Consider the following 14,892-nt stretch of genomic DNA (forward strand, 5'->3'; position numbering starts at 1 on the left):
CGGCATTCTGGTGCCTGGCCTCCTCTTTTATCCTCTCACAAAGATGCCAGCCTCTAACTCCTGCCCCCTCCAGAGTTCCCGCCTACCTGCAGGCAGGGTTCGGAGGTAGACGATGGGGCTCTGGGCTCCTTGATGGGGGCTGTCCTCAGCAGTGGTCAGTGTGATGGCCCGTACAAACACTGCATACTGTGTCCAGGGCTTGAGGGGGGCTAGGGTCACCCCTGGCTCCTGGGTGCGGCTGAGGGGCAGCTCTACATCCAGCAGGTTCCAGCTCTGTGCTCCACAGGCATCTGGCCCCACGTGCTCAGTGGCATTCTGGAATGGGCTGAACATCCACCCCATCCCCAGTGTTGAGGGGCAGCTCGGCCCCACACCCTGGGAGTGGGGTGCTAGGGAAAGTTCTAGCACCCTCTCCTTTCTATATCACCCCAAGATTGTCACCGTCCTTCTTCTTCCAGAATGCTTGAGGGCAGAGCCATGACTCCAGCTACCTGTTAGACCCTGCAAGCCCGTTGGGATCCGTGTCATCAGCCAACTTTGTGATCAAATACGAGGGGACTTCAAAGTTGGTGGAAAGATGGAATTAAAATATGAGTTTATCTTGGTGCCAACAACTTGGAAATTCAGGTGTACTTTCCCACAGCATTTTCCATAAATTTGAAGACCTCTCCTTCCTCCTCATCCTTAGCAGGGACTATTGAACTTTGGTTGCAATGAATATTACACAAATCTTGCATCGCATAAATAAAACTAGCAGGTGGGTGTGGAAGGGTCCCTTCTCCTAGGAACAGCAAGCAATGAGGTTATCCAAGTCCCCCCGCCCTGGGCAAGTGGGGTGGCCTAAAACCAGAACCATGAGACCACTCTTCTCATGGGCAGAGTGTCTTAACTTAGGCCCCTGAATGGACTTTGGAGGTCTGTGAGCCTCTCAAACTATAGGCAGTTTTGTTTGTGTGTGTTTTTCTAGAGAGAGAGGGGGTCCTAGCTTTGTGCCTTCTCAAACATGTCCATAATGTCTAAAGGCCAAGACCCACCGCCCCAGAGAAACTGACTGGGACCAGAGGCAACCAGTACTGGCTGCCTGGAGGCCAGGGCAGGGGTAGTGCTTGGGGAGGCACTGCTGGCTGTGCCCTGGTTGTGCCCTGGTTGACAGAAGTGGAGCCCACATGGCCGATGTCGGAGTAGCTCATGGGGAGACGATGGGCATCGTGCTAATGTTCATGAAGTCTGTCTTTGGAGAGGAGGAGGGACGGAATTCATACTCAGCCAGGGACAGAATCTGAGCAGAAGGGGGTAGGGTGGGGAACTTGAGGCCCAGCAGGAAGTGCCTGCCCTTGTTGGGATGCAGGAGCAGGTACAGGAGCCCAGAAGCAGGGGTGTGTGTGTACGAGTGTGTGGGGGGTGCTATGTAGGCAGGTACCTTGACTGTGGATCTGCTCAGAGCCAGAATTGAGCCAGGATCCACAGTGTATGTTTCGGGAGAGCACGGCAGAGTCACACCGCGAGGCAGTGATGCCCGGGGAGCTTCCTGAAGGAGCCCCAGGGGTCGCTGCTCTTAGAACCCAGCTGTGCATCATGTTGCAGACCTTGAACTGCACGGGCCAGGGGGTGCCCTTCACATTGCAGCCCTTGTCAGTGCCTCTTCTTCTTCTTTTTTTTCACCCCCCAGGGGGGATGGTCACGCCGCAATCCCTTCTCCTCCATTCTCCTCTCGGGATCTTGGGCATGCACGCACACGCGCCCGGCGTGAGTTTTAAGCCACCGGGTCCGGGACACGAACCGCGGTCGACTACGTGGGAGTCCAGCGACATAGCCATTACGCTAACTGCTGGTTCCCGTCAGTGCCTCTTAAAGTGTGGCCCATGAGTCAGCAGCTTTGGCATCACCTGGGCACCTGCACTGTCGGGAATGCAGACTCACAGGCCCTACTCGGGACTCACTGGGTCAGAATCTGTAGAGGGAGCCCAGGAGCCTGATTTCGGCAACGCCCCAACTCCCCACGTTAGAGACCTTCGCCTGTCACCGAGGCCTGGGAGAGCCTGGGAGAGCCTGGGCCATGGAGTAGGCCTCCCACCAGTGACTGCCTCCTTCCTCCCAGGCCAGGCCCTGGGCTGGGGTTAGCTAAGACCTCTCCATGTTACTTCACAGGAAATGCTCCTGAACCCCGTCTTCCTTCTACCGCAGGGCATTCCTCACACTTCCCTCCTAGCCTGCCATCCGAAATCCACTTCTCTTCCAAGGATATCTTTTTGATTCTTAGCCATGTTTTTGGAGAAGTCCTTCCTGTGGTCTGACCACTATCTGTCCTGTTGGTGCCCAAAGAGAGGAGCCGCTGGCCCCTGGCGGTCTCTGTTCCCTTCCTTCCTCAGGCTTTAATGAAATGCTGGCAGAGCTGTTCAAAACACTGGCCAATTAGTGGGCCCTCCCCGAACCCCTCGGGCGGGAGCATGTGGTCAGTGTAGGACATTAGCATAGAGAATGGAGGTTTAATTATCTGAGTCTTTTCCTGGGCTCTCAGAGGTCCTGATTGTCCTCTCCACTTCACGTGGTGAGGGGAATCTGAGGCACGCAGGGATGAAAGCGAGGGAAGAGAGCCAGGCGTGGGCCCTACCGGTGCGACCAGGGGGTTTGGGCGCCCGGGCTCCGGTGGCTGGGCTGGCTTCCGCCCTCACCTGCCTGCTCAGCCGGTCCAGGCCCCGCCCCGCCGCGGCGCCGCCCCGGGTACTCACGACTCCTTGTAGTACACGATGAAGCTGAGCAAGTCGCGGGCCTCCAGCGGCTCGTAGCGCTCCCAGCGCAGCAGGATGCGGTCGGCCTCCGTCACGTTGGACACGAAGCGCAGGGTGCGAGTCTGGCCTGGGCGGGTCAAGGGGCGAACATCTGCTCCCAACCACTCCTGTCATCCACTTGAGTCCCCACCCTGACCCTGCTGCATGCCATCCCTGTGCGATTCCTAGGGTCCCCCAACCCCCGAGGGCATGTGTCTGTTACTTCAGTGCCTGGGACAGCGTGTGTGAGCGTCTGGGTGTCCCTGTGCGGAGCCCTGAGTGTGTCTCAGGGTAGCGTCTCTTTGCGGGTGTGCTCGCTCCCTGTGGGGTTCGGGGCTCAGGCCTCACAGGCAGCGCGGTCTCCGTTGGTGCGAGGGTTGATCTCCGCCTTGTTCTGCCGACCTCGAGTGCCGGTCACCTCCTCCAATCGGTAGATGTGCTCCAAGCAGAGGCGGGGGTTGAAGGCGAAGTAGATTTTACCTACGGGAATGGTGAGCCCTGCGGCCGCCCAGGCCCCCAGCTGCTGTAGGTTCTGGTTGTCCAGCACGTACAGAGTGTAGTTCCTGCGGGAAGCCAGAGGGCCTTGGTCTACGGGGAGCTGGGGCTTGGGCAGAACGGCTAGCTTAGGGGGGGCAGTGAGGACAGTGGGGGGAGGGGTGCTGGGCAGCCCCCTTGCAGCCAGCATGGGATGGGGTTCATACACTCACACTCTGTGCCACTGACCATTCTTTTTAGTTTAAAAAACCCTGGCCGCATTAGGGGTGGGCCTCGACTGGTAGGTGGTAGGAACGTAGGTGGTAGGAACGGTACTCAAACAGACTCTTGCTCTGCAGTCCAGAGGAGCAGATAATTACAGCCAACCCCTACAGAGCTATAGGGAAGCATAATTTGCACCATGTACACTGTGTTCTGAGCATCGTTTTAAATGCTTTACACATAGCAACTTAAGCAGTATTTACAATAGCCCTAAAAGGTATCTTGGGTTATATGAGCACCACTTTATAGATGTGAAGACTGAGGCCAGAGAAGTAACCCACCCAGAGTCACACAGCTAGCTCCAGAGCCCATTCTCCTCCCCACTGTTCTGGGAGTGCTGGGGAGAGGGCCTGAAAGAAGGGTCTGGTCAGAGGCCTGATTCTGACTCCTTACCCATCCACCATGGCGTCTCCCCGGATTAGTTTGAGGTTCTTGAAAAAGCCCAGAGACACCAGGGCAAAGGAGTGCTTGATTTTGAGGAAGCCAGTGATGGTCTCCACTAGCCCCAGGCTGCGCTGTAGCTCTGGCTCCAGGTTGTCTGCGGATGAGACAGGGCTGAGGCAGGAGCAGGAGCAGGAGCAGGAGCAGGGGAGGTGATGGGCTGGCAGGGTGAGGGGGATGCGGAAAGTGGTGCCCAATGGGGTCCTTGTATGGGGTGTGGCTGGAGGAGGGGCGTGTCCCAAAGCAGGTACGGCAGGTACTGACAACCCTGGCGAAGGTTGAGGATGAGGCTCCCCTCCACGTGGGTGCAGCCCACCAGGTCCTGGGCCGCCTGGACGGAGTCGATCGTCTTGGTGCCCACTTTACACTCTTTGGGGCACAGCCCCTCGCACTTGTGGCAGAATATGCTGGCAGGGGCAAGCAGACGGCATGAGCCCTGGGCCGGTGTGGGCCTCCTCATCGCCCTGAGTGCCCCACCTGCCCTCCGCTTACCTGCTGCCATTACGGGTGAAGCCCGGAGGGCACTGGGCCAGGCAGCTGCCGTGGTGGATGCCGAAGGCGGAGGCACGGCCGGGCATGGAGCGCAGGCTGGCACAGCGCTCGGCCGTGACGCAGCGCCAGGACTCGTGCTGGTAGGTGCCTGGGGGACAGGCCTGGTGGCAGGCACCCTGGAAGTAGAGGTGGCGGCAGGCTACACAGGCCCGGGGGTCTTCCGGCCGGCTGCAGCCCCCCAGGCATTCCGCGTGGCAGCACTCGCCTTCCGCTGTGCAGGCCAGCCCACGGGGGCAGGGGCACACTGTGGGAGAATGCCGTGTGAGGCCTCACCCCGGGCCCCTGGGTCTTGGCCCTGACCCCCTCCTGGAACGACACTGTCGCACCCAGCTCCCTCCAACTCCGATGATCCTGTCCATTTCCCTCAGATGAGGGCTCTTGAGGACAAGGACCGGGGGGGCCCCTCTCTGTGGCTCTCCACCTCCCACAGTGCCTGGGCAAGGGTGCCAGTGGCCCTGTCCCTCATCTGGGCAGGGGTGCCAGTGGCCCTGTCCCTCATCTGGGCATGGTGCCTGGAGCAGCTAGGCCCAGGCCAAGGCGGGGCTGGGTGTGTGCGAGGGAGGGCCCAGCTGGGCTTGCCTACGCTGCCTCCCTCCTGAGCTCCCTGCCCTGGATGTCTTCGGGGGAGATGTGCGGGGTGGGGGTCAGCCAGGGCGTGTTGACACTGTACACAGAGGCCTGCAGCGGTGTGTTTACAGCCAACAGGGAGGCGCCAGAGTGTGGGCCCGGTGGCTACGGCAGGGATCCAGTTACACTCCTGCCCTGGTGCTCAGGTATTGGGGGGTGAGGGGAGCTGACCTCCAAGAGCTGTGTGGCAGAGACCCCCGGATCTGCATCAGCCTCTGAAAGGTCTCTCCCTCCCTGATTTCGTCCTCCCGACCTTCCCTCCTCTTCCCCTTTGCTCTCTGCGGTCCCCTCTTCACGTATCTTTCTTCCTGAAGGAGATCCCACCTCACCTCATCTGTCACCTCCTTCGTTCTCCCGCTCCGTGCCCATTGCGATACCGCCAGCTTACCCAGTGCCTGGCCACTTTCATTAGGAGCCTAGAGCTGCTGCCCCGCCCTGGTTCTGCTCTCATGCTGTGTAGAAGAACCCGTCCCGCGAAACGGCCCTACGGTGGCTTCATAGGTGAGGAGGTGAGGAGGTGAGGAGGAAGCACAGAGAGCTGTGTGGACACGGCCGGCAGAGCAGCACTGGCTGACTCCGTCCAGGCCCCCAGCCTTTAGACGTACCCACTCCCCTGTACTGCCTCTCCTGCCTCCCCTGTGCCCACCCTGTTCCTGTCCTTGACCAGGACTCCCTGATGCCGCCTCGTGCCTACCCCTTGACTGCCTTAGGCCACATCAGTTGTTTAACTTTCCCGCGTCTGTTTTCTTATCTGCAAAATGGGAGTACCACCAGGAGCTGACTCAGGATGAGTGAGGCTTGAAAAATGGTGGCAGCAGGACCAGCAGTTAGCATAATGGCTGTGTCGCTGGACTCCCATGTAGTTGACTGCGGTTCGAGTCCCGGACCTGGTGGCTTAGACACGTGCCATGTGCATGTGCGTGCGTGCCCAAGATCCCGAGAGGGGAATGGAGGAGAAGGGATTGTGGCGTGGCCATCCCCCCTGGGGGGTGATTTCTCGCTTTCTGTCTCTCTGTCTCTCTCTGTCTTTCTAGAGAGTGCACGTGCCCAATAATAAAAAAGACTCTCAAAAAAAGAAAGAAAGAAAGAAAAGAAAAATGGTGGCAGCAAAGCACTGACCTAGGACATCTTGTGGCCACCTGGCCCCATCAGACCCCGCCTGGCCTGTGCCCCCGGCCATGTTCTGCACCAGTGCCCACCTCTCTGGCAGTGACTGGAGGTCCAACACCTGTAGTCAGTGTGCCCGCTGAAGGTGGTCCTGGCACAGGGCTCACCAGCAGCGCCCAGCACGCCGGGGCACACATCGGCACACTCCTCGCCCAGCTTGTTGCCCACGATGTGATTGGCACCGGGTGCAGGCTGCAGCAGGCCCCAGTCGATGGTGGAGAGGTGGCAGAGCTCCTGGTTCTTTTCCACCCGCACAGCCCCACGCAGCACAGCGCCCAGCGCGGGCAGCCCCACATCCCGCAGATGTGGCATCTCGAAGATGACCAGCGCGTAGCCCAGGAAGAGGCGGGCACCGCGAATGACTGCCAGGTTGGGAAAGAGGTCGCGCAGGCTCTCCAGGCCGTAGACACGGAAGAGCAGCAGGTAGTCGGTGACCTGGGTGAGGCGCGGGAAGCTGAGGCCACGGAAGTCCTCCCCGGTGGCGGTGAACATGAGCAGGATCTGCAGGTGGCCCTCCACCACGCTGCAGTTCTCCAGCCGCCGCAGCTCTGCCACCTCGGAGCGGATGTCCAGGCTGGGGCATACTGTGGGCACACGTGATGGCTGGTGAGTAAGCTCAGGCCAAGCAGCCCTGGCAGCTTTGGAGGAGTGGGACCGCACTGGCGGGGGATGCTGAGTGGAGAGTCGGCTCTGCTCTGTGTGTGTGGTGCCTCCTTCCTGGGTCTCACAGCTCCCTGAACTTTGCAGGATCTCGACTAGATGAGCTGCCAGGGGCAAAAGCGAGCTCCTGAGCTTCCCTCCTGAGACTGCTTCCCTTTCCCACTTAATGACACTTCAGTCTTGCAGGCTGGTTCAAACCTAAGGTCATCCTTGACTTCTTTATTCCTCACCTTCTACATCCCATGGGCTCTTGCTTTAAAGTACAAGGAGTCTTCAGAAGTTCATGGACAACGTGTGCTATAGGAAAACTACGCATGAAGGGCCAGCAGGTGGTATGGAGGTAAAGGCGCTCGATCCCACATGGCCCACTACACTGTTTGAGTCAGACCCGGCTGCTTGAAAATCATGCTGGATACGTGTGTGTGTGTGTGTGTGTGTGTGTGTGTGTGTGTGTGCCCAGAATCCCAAGAGGATAATGGAGTAGAAGGGATTGTAGTGTGGCCATTCCCCCGGGGTAAGAAGAGCTTTCTCACTGTTTCTGCCTCTGTCTCTCCCTGGTGAGTACATGCACTCTGTAGCAAATTTTAAAAAACCTCAAAAATCATGCATAAATTAAATTTTTTTTGGTGGGTGGCTAGCAGGTGGTGTGATGGTTGGGGCATTGGACTCTCATATGGTCTGGACCAGGAGACTTGCTTTCTCACTTTCCCTCTCTCTCTGGTAAGCACATGTACCCTGTGGCAAACTTAAATTAATGAATTAATAGGGGTTGGCAAGTGGCGTGGAGGTTAAGGGCGCTGGATTCCCACATGGCCGACTGTGGTTTGAGTCTCAGACCTGGCGGCTTGCTTTCTCACTTTTAAAAAAAAATTAATTTACTTAATTCCATTCGTTATTATTATTTTTAATTTGATCAGAGAGAGAAAAAGAAAGTGAGAAATCAAGCTGCCAGGTCCAGGACTCAAACTGCGGTTGATCATGTGGGAATTCAGTGCCTCTAACCATCATGCCACCCACTGGCCCCTGCTTTCTCACTTTCTCTCTCTTTCACTCTGTACCTCTCTGATCAAATTGAAATAAATAAATAAGGTTAAATAAGATAATTATTTAAAAATAAAAATAAAAAATTAATTAGTTAAAATAAGTAATTTTCAAAAGTTTTTGTAGGGACCAGCAGTTGGCATAATGGCTATGTCACTGGACTCCCATATAGTCAACCGCGGTTTGAATCCCAGACCTGGTGACTTAAACTCACACCGGGCTTGTGTGCATACGTGCCCAAGATCCCAAGAGAAGAATGGAGGAGAAGGGATTGCAGCATGGCCATCCCCCCTAGTGGGTGGTGATTTCTTGCTTTCTGTCCCTCTGTCTCGCTTTGTCTTTCTGGTGAGCACACACACCCTATAGCAAAAACCTCTTCCAAAAAAATTTTTTTGTACTGAAGTAAACACATCCCCAGGGCCAGACAGTGGCTTAGCAGTAAAGTACAATACTCTGTAAGGCTGACCCACAGGGTCTTTAAAAATTATATTAAAAAAAAATCTAAAACTCTGAAAGCCAGCAGGTGGCATGGTGGTTAAGGTGCTGGACTTCCACATGGCTGACCATGGTTTGAGTCCCAGACCTGGCAGCTTGCTTTCTACCTTTCCCTCTCTCTCTGGTCAAATTAAAAAATAATAACAATTTTTAAAAATTAAATAAATAATTATAAAAAAAAAAAAAACTAAAAAACGGGGCCAGAAGGTGGCATGGAGGTTGAGGAACTGGATCTCACATGGCCGAATGTGCAGTTTGAGTCCTGAACCTGGTGGTTTGAAGATCATGCTAGGTGGGTGTGCGTGTGTGCCCAAAATCCTGAGAGGAGAATGGAGGAGACAGGACTGTGGTGTGGCCATCCCCCCTGGGGAAGGATTTCTCACTTTCTCTCTCTCTCTCTCTCTCTTTCTGGTGAGTGCACATACCCTGTGGAAAAAACTAAAAACAGAAAACTTAAAAAATAAACTTACTCTTTAATTCTATTTTTCCACAAACCTTTTGAAGCCCCCTCATGTAACCGGAGTCTGAGTGCTGGTCACCACCTTTACTGTTCCCACTGTCACCTCCTCCTAGATTTATGGTAATAGCCTCGTGGATTGTCCCTCACTCCCATCCTGGTCCACACTATGGTCCATTCCCCACTCTGAAACCAGAGTGGTCTCCTCAAAACAGTCAGGCCACACTCCTCTGCTTGAACCCCTCCGATGGCTCCCATCTCACTTGTGTTACAGCCAAAGTCCTTACCGTGGCCTCTGAAGCCCTGCATGACTCAGGCCCCTATGACCTCACTGGTTCCGTCCATTTTCTCTCTCCTTTTCAGTCACATTGACCCTTCACTGTCTCTCAAACGAGCCGGCTAACTCCTGCCTCAGGGGCTCGTACTGTGCTCCCTCTGGCCGGAACACGCTCCTCTCCGTGGCCACCTCACTTCCTTAAGTCTGCCCAAACTTCGACTCCTCAAGGAGGCTTTCGCCATCATGTTGAAAAATGTGACACTCCCTGCCCTTCCCACTTCCTGCTTAATTTTTCTCTATAATTCTTTAAAAATAAATGTATCAATTTATCTTTTATTTGTTACAATTTTCAATCTGGTGGGCCTGGGGCTCAGACTGAGGTCAGCCATGTGGGAATCCAGCACCTTAACCACCACACCACCAGCCGGCCCCTCTCTATAATTCTTAACACTGGCTAATATATGGGACCAGCAGTTAGCATAATGGCTATGTCGCTGGACTCCCATGTAGTCAACCGCGGTTCGCGTCCTGGACCTGGTGGCTTAAAAACTCACGCCAGGTGACCATCCCCCCTGGGGGGTGATTTCTCGCTTTCTGTCTCTATGTCTCTGTCTGTCTGGCGAGCGCACGTGCCCTGTAGCAAAAACCTCTAAAAAAAAAAAAAAAAAAAAAAACCAAAAACCTCACACCAGGCGCATGTGCATGCATGCCCAAGATCCCGAGAGGAGAGTGGAAGAGAAGGGATTGCGGCGTGGCCATCTCCCCTGGGGGTGATTTCTCGCTTTCTGAATCTCTGTCTGGTGAGCGCATGCACCCTATAGCAAGAACCTCTCAAAACAAACAAACAAAAACAAAAAAACACTGGCTAATATATGACTATTTACAGATCGAATACCCCTTATCCAAAATGCTCATGACTAGAGTGTTTCAGATTCGGGGTCTTTTGGAATATTTGCATATACACATGATCTATCCCGGGATGGGATCCGAGTGCAAACATGAACTCATATTTCAGATACGCTTCTTACACAGAGCCTGGAGGTCATTCTATACGGTACTTCTGTATTGCAGCACATTGACTGCACCCCGCCATGTGAGGTCAGTGTGGGATTTTCCACTGTGGCATCATGTCAGCACTCAAATAGTTTCAGATTTTGGAGCATCTGCATTTTGGATTTTAGATGAGGGATGCTCCACCTGTACTTATTTTATTTCTTATAGGCTCCATAAGGACGGGGGTCCTTGTGTAATTGATTTCTGTATCTTAGTGTCTGGACACAATTGGTGCCCAGTAAATAACTCACGAGCGAACGAATGAACAGGTGAATTCAGTGTCTGGTCTGAGCGTCATCTACCCATCTCTCCCAGTCCTAAGGAAGCTAGATGCCTGTTCCCTACATTAATTTACTCTTGAAGGGGCATTCAATGGCTCCCACTTGCCAAAGGTTCCAGTTTCAGCTCCTCGGGCAGACATTCTACGGTGTAGGAAAACCAGTCCCTGCGCTCATACCTCCAACCTCGACCCTTGTTCTGCAGACCTCAGCTGCAGCCTCCCCTCCCTGGCCCGCTGACCTGAGTTACCCATTTCCCCGTCGGACTCAGTGCCCACACCAGAATGCCTGGGGCACTGCCCCAACACTGTCCTCTCCATTTTGGTCATCACCTCCAAGATGGTGGGGCCATCGTGAGTCGGCCTGTGTTCCCCATGGAGCTCAGCTCATGGCTGGAAGCACTGGGCACTTGGGAACATGGACAGTGGTCATCTGGATCCCAAGTCCAACCTGCCCTTGGGGATTGGTTGTGTGTGGCTTCTCTTCTCTTTCTCTTTCTAAGGCATCTGCATCTATTCCTCTGGGGGGCCTGGGTGTCTGGACTCACTTGCTCCCAAGGGACCTTCTGACTCTCTATTTCAAAAGATTCAAGTCTGAATTTTTCAGCCTGACATTTAGGTCCTTCCCTTCCCACTGGCCCGCTAGTGACGTCACACATGTCATGTACCACACTGTCCAAGCCCATCCCCTGAAGGTCTGCTGAGAGGGAGGTGGGCAGGCAAGGCTCGCTCCCTGGGGCTCACTTCACACCTTCTCCCTATCATCACCCATGGTCCTGAGCGAGCCTCTGCCCGGCAGCAGCTGAGTGTGTGTGTGCGCGCACACACGTGTGTGTCTGTGTGTCTCAGCCCATGCAGGTACTCATGCATACAAAAGAGAGAGAGAGAGAAAAAATACTTCTATCCCCTCCAGGCGCAAGCCAATCAGGCTCCGTGAGGCAGATGGGGGGGTTCTCTCAGGTGCCCACTTCCCATCATGCCCCTGCCTCTCCAGGGCTCCCCTGATGGGAGTCATTTGGAAAAACAAATCTAAGTCCTTCACAAATTAACTCCTGCCTCCCCTCAGCACACGGATCTGTGCAGAGCTGCACTGGGAACAGGACAGCTGGGCGCACTGACCAAACAGCATCCCCGTCAGGGACGTGCTCCTGTCCTGACAACCATGGCCCTGGCTGGCATCCCCTGGGCCTGTCCCTGCATGGCAGTGGAGGTGGAGAGGGGTTCAGTGCCCGGGTGGGGGAGGCACCATGCCTTGCAGGCAGAACCTCTATGACTAGCACCCTTCCCGGACCCCTTAGCCCAACCCATCTGCGTCACTCATGTGTCTCTGTTGGACTCTGCCTTGCCCATAGAAGCAAGATTGGAGGAGCATTATGGGGCCCCTTAGGTGGGCACAGAGCCTCAGTCTAAGGGAATGGTGGAATTAGGAAGGGGACACCTTTTAATCCTTCCCTTTTGAATCTTCCACCTTCAGCTTTTTCCTGTCCCCACAAGCTCCTCCTCCTACCTCCCTCAGTTCCATGAGGGCCATTAGGCCACATGGCCCCCCCTCCACTCCCCCTCCACTCTCCAGACCAACTCCTAGAAAGAGTCTAGCCTCAGGGATGAGCTCTGGAGCACTAAGGAAAAGCAGCCCTTCCCTAAAACTAGCCCTACCTCCCTCAAAATGAATGGACCCTAAGGGTGGGGTGCAAGACTGAGCCCTGGAGGCAGAAGCTCAGGACCGGGTCTCAGCTTGACCCCTCCTTTCTCCCAGCCTCGGTTTCCAGTCTGCACAATGGATTCATTGCTTAACAGGGCCCGGTTCTTAGCTACTGTCCCACCTCGTCCCTTCCCATTGGGTGGTCCTGGAAATGACCTCTAACACTCGTCGGGGCTCATTTTGGCCGCCGTTCAGTTCAGCCTTTCCTGGGATCCCCTTACAAGCAGAATGGAGGACGTCTATTTATCCCTCTATTTCAAAGTCCTTCTCACCGCCTGGGGAGCTGAGAGAGCAGCCCAGTGTGGGGACTCACTGCTCTTCCTATGGGAAGTCCCGAGAGCTAACCTCGGCTTCTGGTTGTGCTGAAGCTCCGTCATCTGGCCAGGGGTAGAGGGACTAGAAAGGCGCTGGGACTCACCCTCCAGCGTGTCCAGGCCGAATCCCAAGGAGAGCAGAGTCAAGAGCAGGCGCACTTCCCAGGGCCACAGACGGGGCACTGCCATTACCCCACGCTGGCTTGTGTCCAGTCTTGGCTCTTCTCCAGGTGACTTTGGGGACAAGGGTCTGACTGGCCCTGAGGGACACAGAGACACCCAAGGCTTCAGAGACAACAGGGGCAGAGACAAGGAACCCACCCAGAGACAGCAGGACGCACATACACCAAATGGGAGTCACAGGGACACGGTGACAGGCAGTGGAAGACAGACTGGGCGCGGATCCAGAGACAGGGAGATGGGGATGGAGATGCAGACCGTGACCCGGAGAGCCCCAGAGAGACCTTCAGAGGGACAAAGTGACACGGGGTGCAGGAGCACGAGGCAAGCCAAGAGCCCAGGCAACCCCAAGGGCGGAGCAGAAGCCTGGGGACCGCGCCCGAGGAGGACAACGGGGGCCCAGGCATGTGGGACTCCGCAGGGGAGAGTCTCCTCGACCCCTCGGTGCGCTGGGGCTGCTCTCGCGCGCGGTACCTCCCGGGCAGACACGATGGGGCCACGCCCAGCTCCCCGCCCTCCCCGCCCCCAGTCGCCACGGATTGGTTTGCCGGGACCTTGCTGTTCTCTCCGCCCCTCCGCCAAGCCAAAATATTTAGCCTGACAACTTATGGGGGACAGTTCTGTTGGGGAAATAAGGCCAAAGTACGGGGGAGGGGAGGCCTCAATGCCCTCCAGCCCCGCCTCCGTAGCAGACTTCCTCCAGGTGGATGCGTGGCTGGAGAGGCAGCCGGCGCCCAGGTCCTCTGCGGAGCAGATTCTGGTCTGCAGTCTGGAGCCCTGACGCGCTGACGCCCGCGGGGTAACTTCTGCAGGCGCGATCCCCGCGGAGCAAGCCTGTGGAAACCTGGCGGGGCCGTGGGCATTGTTTGCCGAATATTCAAGCCCTTTGCCTCTCGGAGACCCCACCGCAGCTTCTCAAGAGGCCGCTCTGCCGCCTTCGAGGCTCCTTAGCGCAAAGCCTGGTCCCCGCCAAGTCTCTTGGTTCTGGCCAAGACACCCGTGAAGAGGGCCATGACGCTGTGGGGCTTGCCTCTGTCCGGCCATTTCCCCTTCCTGAACTCAGGCTGCTGGGTCTCTCTGTGCCTCCCGGTCTCAGGGGCGTGGGGGACCAGCGGGGCTGCGGGCCTGGCGCAGAGAACCGTGCGTCTTTGGGAGGATTTCCTTTGCCAGTCCCCTGGGGCCCTTGTCTGCTCCCCTCCCAGGAGCCCGACCTTTAGAGCCCTTCTTTCTCGCCCACCCCTCAGCCAGAGAGAGATTGACTCTTGGGGCCACAAAAGCCCGCGGGGTGGGAAGGGTGGGACCTGCCCTCTGTTGAGAATCCCCGGACTTTCCAGATGCGCGGCCTCCAAGGGCCCACGGGTCCCCAGCTCCACCCGCGGGCGGCTCCCGCGTCCGAGGAGCTAAGAGAAGATCTATTAATTTCTCCGCGCAGAAATCGATGCTCTTGTCAGGGCGGCGATCGATGCCAGCCCAGCCCGGCCTGGCCTTGCCCGGCCTAGGGGCCAGCACTAGCTAGCCCGGGTCTGGAACTGACGCTGGGACTCCAAGCACAGCCCAATGGGGGCTTCAGACCGCGCTCGACCCACCCACCCACCGCTGGCCGGGAGCTCACACCCCTGCGCGCGGGCTTCTAGCGCCACCCTGTGGCCTCTGCTGGAAGGCGGGGTCTCGGCTCTCTGGTCTGTGGCTGGCTTTAGGCGACCCTGCTTTCTCCGTCGCTTCCATGTTTTCATTCCTAGGTTCGGCGTTTGATTCTTTTGGGGTTCTCTCTCTTTTCTCCCTAGGGATCAAAGGGCTCTTTGCCTAACTTACCCCAAGTGACATGCACACTCCTTTAGGCACGCGAACTGTGAGGAGGGAGCTCTGAGGCTGGGGGCTGGCTAGGACGACCTGGACAGTGACCTTTCCCCAATTCAGTCATCTCGCCTCCCCCCAAATCTAAAAATGCAGCTGCTTTAGGCTGGGAGAAATAACGTATCAACTTCCAGTTCCCCTACCCCCAGCAGACACCTCTACCGCGTTCTCCTGGAACTGGAGGGATCCCGGGGGAGAAAGCCGGCGCTGGGAGCCCCCGAGAGGGGAGGGGACAGAGTTGGGGGCGTCGGAGAGGAGGGGCGGGGCTGGA

The 14,892-nt window shown here is 56.4% G+C and overlaps 1 protein-coding gene across 1 annotated transcript in view; it reads right to left on the minus strand.

Annotated features, from left to right (window-relative positions):
* The window catches only part of INSRR (insulin receptor related receptor), a 21,678-nt gene extending 8,858 nt beyond the window's left edge, over window positions 1-12,820 (minus strand). Inside the window, exons 1-8 of the mRNA XM_027774478.1 lie at window positions 12,692-12,820; window positions 6,344-6,895; window positions 4,458-4,761; window positions 4,230-4,372; window positions 3,918-4,062; window positions 3,117-3,331; window positions 2,730-2,856; window positions 87-325 (exon numbers count right to left, since the gene is read on the minus strand). Of these exons, the coding sequence (XP_027630279.1) occupies window positions 87-325; window positions 2,730-2,856; window positions 3,117-3,331; window positions 3,918-4,062; window positions 4,230-4,372; window positions 4,458-4,761; window positions 6,344-6,895; window positions 12,692-12,776 (1,810 nt within the window). The 5' untranslated portion in view covers window positions 12,777-12,820. The remainder of the gene's footprint in view (window positions 1-86; window positions 326-2,729; window positions 2,857-3,116; window positions 3,332-3,917; window positions 4,063-4,229; window positions 4,373-4,457; window positions 4,762-6,343; window positions 6,896-12,691) is intronic.
* Window positions 12,821-14,892: the final 2,072 nt, after the last annotated feature.

Source organism: Tupaia chinensis, unplaced genomic scaffold (assembly GCF_000334495.1).
Source record: "Tupaia chinensis unplaced genomic scaffold, TupChi_1.0 Scaffold000438_1, whole genome shotgun sequence".
Taxonomy (NCBI): Eukaryota; Metazoa; Chordata; class Mammalia; order Scandentia; family Tupaiidae; genus Tupaia; species Tupaia belangeri.